We start from the raw sequence: 7,889 nt of genomic DNA on the forward strand, positions 1-7,889 counted from the left end.
AAATAAACACTGTGAAATCCTTTAGGCCATAATCCTACTGAAAATGATCAGTGCATTTGAGACACACCCAGGTTAAGGGTGAAACCATTTTAGTGTAATACAATGCAGAATTCTAGACAAGCCACAAAATGAATGTATTGCAAACCATCATTTTAGCACAAGAATGATTGCAATTTTTCTTTTTAAGTCTTACTAGATCCCTTTAGGAAGACTTGCATTGTGATGGACTTCTAAAGTCATCTAGTCAAATGAATGGCTGTTAATCAGTTCTCTCACTTTTTCTCTCAGGTCATAAGATGCTCTGGCTATTTTTCTAGAGTCTTCAACAGCTGCTTCCTTGTCCCTTAAAATTCTATTGCTTTTTTCATCTTTCCTTTTGATGGCTGCCTGAATTTCCTGTAGGTGACATTTTTCATCATCTTCAACTTTTTGTTTTCGAAAGTGGTGGTTTATTTCTTTTAAATAGTTACTTTCCTTGCTACGTTGTGCTTTGTCTTGGATATTTTTAGACATAATTTCTCGGGCTTGCTGGATCTTCATCTCCGCTATCTGCAGCAACATATTTTTACGCCTTCTTTTTTCTTCCTCAGTCTCTTTTGCTCTAAACTTGGCCAATAGGACTTGGTCTTCATCCCTTAGAGATTTTTCTTTTAGTTCTTTGTTCCTTTCTTCCATCAGCTGATCAAGGATTTCTTGAGATCTTTGAAGCTTTTGTTCTATAGAAAGCCTCTTATAAAGCTCATCAGCTTTGACTTGGTGATCCATTTGCGCTTTCAGGGGCCTGTGTCTGGTTTTTTCATATTGGTTCAGATCTTGACTCCTTTTCTTCCCCTCCATTTCTTTCAACAGTCTTTTTTCAAAGGCCTGCGCCATTTTTTCCTTTAATAGATTATAGTTGTACTGCTTAGCATTCTTCTCAGCTATTCTTTTCTCTCTCAGTTGCTTTTCTTGACAGCGTTTCCTGTACTCAGCCTGGACTTTAGTTCTTTCACGTTTTTCCTTCCGCCTCATTTCTTGCTCCTCGGCTACTTTTTCCCACTTCTTGTGCTGTAACATCATTTCTTTCTCTCTGGCCTTCAAAAGCTGTTGCTCTTCTAGCCTGAGCCTGGCTTTCCTGTGCTCTCTATCCCTTTGCCACTTCTCCAGGCTTTCAGCAAGATGGTGCTGCCTTTCTTTTTCCAGTTTTGATTTGATCTTCTTCTCCCTCCCTCTCATCTTATCCCAGGCATCAGAGGTCTGCTGCTGCCTCTCTTTCAGATCCTGCTCCTCCCGATGCCTGGCCAGCATCAGAGCTGCAATCTTTCGGTCCCTTTCAGGGATTAAGTCCTCATATCTCTTATCAGTTAGATCCTGGACGCTGACCTGGGGCTCTCTCCTTCTTGACCTCGGGGGATGGTGGACGCTGTGTTTGTGGTAATGGTTTTCAGCCTGTGTATCCTCTTCATCCTCATCTTCATACTGTCTGGCAAAGGAGTGCATCAGGTCACTCAGGCTTGGGCTGCTCTCACACGCCTCCTGCCAGCCCCCGCTCTTGAGCTCTTTCTTCCCGGGCTTGCTGGGGGCGGTCTCCAGCTGGCAGGAGGAAGAGGAGGCGCAGGCGGAAAGGGGCTTGCTGGCCTCAGAGATGAAATCTGGGCCATACTCTCGGGTCCTCTGCACAGGGCTGGCCCACTGGTCCTCCCTGAGCACCTCCTCCAGCCGGCTGCCCCGGCCCAAGGGGCTGCTGTCGGGGTGCCCCGGGCAGTCCCCTCGGAAGAGGCTGGTGCAGGAGGGGTTCAGGGAGGTCGCATACCCTTCCCCCGCCGGGGGCACATGCCGCTGCCAGGAGGAGGAGCGGCGTGACTGGTGGGGGACCCGGCTCTTCTGTCCCTTCCTCAGCCCCGCTTTCTGGTACGTCGGGGCCAGGCTGCAGCTCCCTTCCCCGCCCGCCGTCTCCGGCTCCGAGCCGTACGGGTCCAGGTACTGCGGCGGCGAGAAGCGGCCCGAGCCCGGCCGCGCCATCTCCGATCTGGGCGCGGGGCAGCCGGGCTCAGCGCGGGGGAAGCTGCGGGGCGCGGCCGGCTTCTTGCTGCCTCTGTTGGACGCTCGGTCACTCAGGGAGACGCCCGCGGGGAAGCGCCAGCCGCTCTCGGCCCCGAGACACCGCCCCGGCCCTCGCCGCCGCCGCGGCTGCTGCATGGCCCAGCTCCTGCCCCGCGGCGCATCAGCACAGTGACCGCCGCGCCGCGTCACAATGGGCCCGCAGCTTTTAGCTCCGCGCCCGCCTCAACCCGCCACGCGCAGCCACCCCGCACCTGCCCGCACTCCCTCCCCCCACAGCACTCGCCTTAACCCACCACACACACACCCTGCACCTGCCCCAGCCCACCACACACAGCTCCAGTCAGCACTTGCCCCACCACAACCCACTGCACACAGTCGCCCCTGCACCTGCCCCGCCCCACCCCACACAGCCCCAAGCACCTGCCTCAAACCACCACACAGACCCACTAGCATCTGCTCCAACTCCCCCAGCACCTGCTCCAGGCCCACCACACACAACCCCCCCACAAGCACCTGCCAACCCATCACACAGCCCCAGCACTTGCAAAACCACCACACACAGTTCTCCACCCACAGTAGCATCTGCCCAACCTTGCTTATGGTGATGGACCCGAAGGCATATGGGCTGCTGCATGACCCATTTTCTCCAACTGTGCCCAGAGATGCCACATATGCATCAATTACTGAAGCAATGCAGGAACATCTCTCCCCTATCTCACTGATGAAAGCAGAAGGATATTGGTTACATCAGCGACACCAGGGAAGTGGAGAGTCAGTAGCATAGTTCATGGCTACTCAAAGGAAGTTGTCAAAGCACTGACAGCTTGAACAAACATTAAGTGATGCACTGCATGACCAATTTGCCTCTAGATTATGCAATGATCAGTATCAGTGCTTACATTCAAAAAGGCTGAGTTGGATTCTCTGAAATTCTCTGAGAAGTTCACCTTCTGAACTGGTGAGACAGAAGATCATGGAATGAAAGGAATTTCCATGTGGCCATTGTGCATAAACTACACACGCTGAGAAGGATTGCAGGGCACACCAGGTCATCTGCAAAAAGTGCCAGAAGAAAGGATACGTCATTGTGACCTGTTGCACAGTTCAGTGACCACCAACACAGAATAACCATCCATCCAAGAAAACACCTATTAAGACTGAACCTAGGAAACTGGGTGATACCCTTGATCAAGAGTTCCTACCAGAATGGGGCTTAATACTGGAGGTGCCATCTCACTGATTTCTGTATCTACCTATTTCCAGACATTGTCACAAGTTCCTCTGAAAGAAATCTCTGTAGTTTTGAAGACTTGTGTGTCTTGGGACTAACTTTTCTAAGGTATACTCCAAGTGAAAGTTCAATTCAATGGGCAATAAGATGTTTTACTTTCTTTCAGATACATACAAGGGTATCAACCATTATTTGGCAGATCTTGGCTTAAGCTAAGGTGAACAGAGATCAAAGTGATCAAAAAAGCACCTTGAAACTTTCAAAAAATACTGGACGGACACGTCAAATATTTGAAAAAGAAGTTGGGACAGATAAGCAATGTATCCATGAAGCTCACTATTAAGTCTGACAGGCAGTCAAAATATTGGAAGCCCAGAATTGTGCCTTATGCTCTGAAGCCTCTGGTGCAAGCTGATTTGGATCATTTAATAAACACCAGAGTCTTGTCACCAGTTTCACACAGTGAATTGGCTACATTCATCAAATGATCAAGAAGGATGGCCCAGTCCAAATTTGTGGAGCTATCAAAGTGACACAGAATCCATTTTATATCCAGACCAGTATCCATTATCTCGTATTGAAGATTTGTTTGCTTCTCTCAGTGGTGGACAGTTTCAATAAATTGGATTTGCTCAATTCATACCTACAAATGGAGATAGATCTGGCATCTTGCAATTATCTCACAATCATCATGCAAAAAGGCTTATTTTGGTACAACAGGAGGCTTTTAGGTAGCACATTTGCACGTGCTGTGTTCCAGAAAGCGATGGATGAGATTTGAAGGGACTGAATGGAGTTTACAGCTATTTGGATCACATCCTTACTACAGAAAAGGATCGAGAGGATCATCTTTGAAATTTGGATGCTGTCATGCAACATTTGGAAGACCATGGACTGAGAGTACATTGATGCAAATGTGAGGTTTTTCAAATATTCAGTTGAATACTTTAGACATATAATTGATGCTATGGGCTTTAGGAAATTATTAGAGAAAGAGAAGGCAGTTCTTGAAATGCCCCCTCCAGAGAATGTCACAGTTACATTCATTCTTAGGACTTCTTTACTACTACAGTAAATTTCTACTTATTTTGGCGCCTTTACATGAACTGTTACAAGCAAAGAAAAAATGGAAATGGACTAAAGGATGTAAGTGTGTATTTAAGGACTCAAAAGAAGCTGACATCAGCTGAAGTTCTTACGCACTTTGATGCCTTGCTACCATTGCAATTGTCTTGTGATGCTTCACTATATGGAGTGGGTGCAGTTCTTTTCCACATTTTCCCTTATGGCATTGAGAAACCCCTTGCCTTCGCTTCATGAACACTCACTGCCCCTGAGAAGAACTATGTGCACATAGAGTGAGAAGCTCTCAGCATTATCTTCGGAACTGGGAAGTTCATACCGATCCTTAAGGTAGACATTTTACTTTGCTGATAGATCATCACCCTTTACTGTCAATTTTTGGACTGAAACATGGAATTCCATTATTAGCTGCTGCTCATATGCAATTATGGGGATCGCTACTTTGAGATCATTCCTATACCGTTCAATTTGTTAAAGGGACTCTGTACAGCAGTGTTAATGAGCTGTCACCCCAAAAATTTGAACACATTGTTTTATATCAATTTGATGGATAGGTTATATATTGCAGCAAAGAGTCCTGTGGCACCTTATAGACTAACAGATGTATTCTAGCATGAGCTTTCGTGGGTGAATACCCACTTCGTCGGATGCTCCAAAGCTCATGCTCCAATACGTCTGTTAGTCTATAAGGTGCCACAGGACTCTTTGCTGCTTTTACAGATCCAGACTAACACGGCTACCCCTCTGATACTTGAGGTTATATATTGCTAGCTCAGACATCTACAAAGAAACCACTAAGGATGATGTGCTCTCTCTTGTGAAGGGAATGGTATTACAGGGTACAGTGTTGAATCATAAATTCCCAGTTGACACAATTCAGGTCATACAATCATGATACACAGATAATTCATATTGACATCTTATGGGGAATGCAAGAAATCATTCTGAAATCACTTCAATCTCAGGTTTTGGAAGCTTTTCACAACGGTCCTTTTGGCATTGCAAGGATGAAGGCCTTAGCCTGGAGTTAGGTCCTCTCAATATCTTTGAAGTGCTGCACTACATGTTGGCAAATGCAGCATGATTCTGGCCCAGCTCATCTACACCCTTGGTTGGAGCCTCAGTGTCCTTGGACACGTATTCACATGAACTTTGCTGGATCTTTAGGAGATTATGTTTTTGGTCATAGTCAATGCCCATTCAAAATGGCCAGACGTTTTAAATGATTTCTGCTGCAGAGACAATTGGACATCTTTGTACCTTGTTTAGCCAATTTGGTTTACCATTACAGTTGGAGAGTGACATTGTACCTCATTTCTGTTCTGAAGAATTTCAGAAGTTCCTAGTTTCAAATGGAATTCAGCACCAGTGCTCTGCTCCTTACCCTCCTGCTATGAACAGACTAACGGAACTCTTTGTAAAAACACTTGAGTCAGTTGCCTTAAGACCTGGCAAGTCTATTTTGAGTCATCGGTAGAAACTTGACCATTCTTGCTTGTCTACAGAAACACACCACATGCTACTCTCCTGGAGTGATCTACAATTCTTTTCTTGAAGCAATCTTTGCATACCTGTTGGGACCTGCACCATCCTGATATGACATATGGACCAATTGCAGCCTTGACAAGTACCAGAGTCCAGGGATGTTACAGTAGGACTTTCTATTCCTACAACTGAACCTCCTTCCATTACAACTCATAATTTTGATGATGTGGTAGGAAAAATTTTGGTACCAGATCCAGTTGATTCCTTACCACCAACTGTTCCTGTTCAGGACACTGCCACACCACCATCCCAAGAGAGTGAGAACTATGTGTGCCTGTACTTTTGGTTTTTAGTTAGTGAGTTGCTGTTCCAGGGCAAATCCTTGCAATTTAAAAGTCTCTGGTAGTCCACTTGCAACTTTTAGTTAGGTTATACAGTGCTTAGTGTTTAGCCATGTAACCAATAAAGTATGTGTTTGGAAAGTTTTTGTAAGTAGGTTTGGAGGAATGTGATGCCCTGTCCTTTTAAATGTTTTAGCACTTTTGTGTTAGTTTCAATTTTGCAGCTAGAACAATAAAGTGAATAGAAACAGTTTTGCGCTGTATCTCCTTCTCTGCTGAGTCCAAACATAACATGCAGAATTCCTCCTTTGGCCACACTTCAGTTCTCTCTGACTGTACACTGTCAGTGCAGGCTACAACCGACTGTTTTGTGCTTGTCTGATGCCAACATGGCTGCTTCTCCATCAGAGGTCACTGCTTTGTCTGCAGCACCTCCAAAATTATAGCTGCCTCCTCCTTTTGTTTTTGTTTTGCTGCTTACTCCCCCTCTCTTGCTGGCCGGCCCATGCTACTCCTGCAGCAAAAGCAGCAGTCTGGCACCTTGTTTCTAGGTGAACTTCTTTTCTTTTGTTCTTGTTCAGGCAGTGAGAACACTGGACACTCATGGGATAGAAGTTCTTCATTGCCATTGTTATAGTTGGACCCAGCAGAGAAGGAGATAAGGAGAGCTGATTTAAACACAACTATGTCTATCTGCTGTGGTGACTCTTATTATTCTGGCAATAAACTGGAACAAATGAAAGTAAGGCTCTGCACAGAGTTCATTGAAAGGGGCAGAACATCCACAAAGATGAGGACTATATGTTGGAATTTACTTGTTTTCTTGGTTCATTTGAGAGTCTGTGTAGTGAGAAGAGCATTGGGGTGCTAAGCTCTTAGTGGCCAGTTAGGGTGACCAGACAGCAAATGTGAAAAATCAGGACGGGGGTGGAGGGTAATAGGAACCTATATAAGAAAGAGCCAAAAATCAGGACTGTCCCTATAAAATCAGGATATCTGGTCACCCTATGACCTGTGTTTTTAAAGGAGGCAGGAGGCAGGGTTTTGAATCCTCTGAAGGGTTTTTTAACTCCATATTCTCATTCCGAAGTACAGCGAGAAGCAGATTAGACATCATGAAGCTGTGGATGACTGACCAGGTTATCAGTCTACAGTTAAGGGGCACAACTTTGTTACAAACCCCAATTGGAAAAGGCCACATTTTTACATCTATTTCTAATAGCGAGCCATTTTAAAATGTATTTTAATATTAGAATATTTGGTTTTGCTCTGTATTGACAATCACTGCACTATGTTTTAACAGTCTCTCAAACTTTATTTCCTATTTTCTTTGTTCAAAGAAGCCTGGGTATAATCAGAAATCTATGCTGATTTGTAATTGTGCATTAACTTTAGACTCCCCTTTTAGGCCATTTTGGACACTACATGCCTACATCAAAACTTTGACTGGGTTTACTTATATAATGTCCTGTTTAAAGTATGACTTGAAAACTGCTGCTTTCTGGGTTACACTGGTATGTCTCTTTTATTCATGCAATTTGTTATGTGTGGAAAACTCAAGTGAACAGTATTGCATATTCATCACCCTTCCTTGTGTATGTACAACACTCTCGTCTGGTGGCAGATAGAATGTTTCATAATAAACTGATTTCTAGTCACTCTTTAAAGTGACAGATTATTTTCTCTTTGGGTTATTATTTAGCATC

General features: G+C 45.0%; 1 protein-coding gene across 1 annotated transcript; it reads right to left on the reverse strand.

The window, feature by feature from the left end:
• Positions 1–240: 240 nt before the first annotated feature.
• Positions 241–2,178, reverse strand: LOC135875585 (coiled-coil domain-containing protein 185-like). The gene has a single exon (XM_065400514.1). It carries the CDS (start codon positions 2,176–2,178, stop codon positions 241–243), a length of 1,938 nt encoding a protein of 645 aa, XP_065256586.1.
• Positions 2,179–7,889: the final 5,711 nt, after the last annotated feature.

Source organism: Emys orbicularis, chromosome 3, assembly GCF_028017835.1.
Source record: "Emys orbicularis isolate rEmyOrb1 chromosome 3, rEmyOrb1.hap1, whole genome shotgun sequence".
NCBI lineage: Eukaryota > Metazoa > Chordata > Testudines > Emydidae > Emys > Emys orbicularis.

What these genes read in the sequence shown, in the direction of transcription:
- LOC135875585 (XM_065400514.1), bottom strand. Translation starts at nt 2,178, where the DNA reads ATGCAGCAGCCGCGGCGGCGGCGAGGGCCGGGGCGGTGTCTCGGGGCC.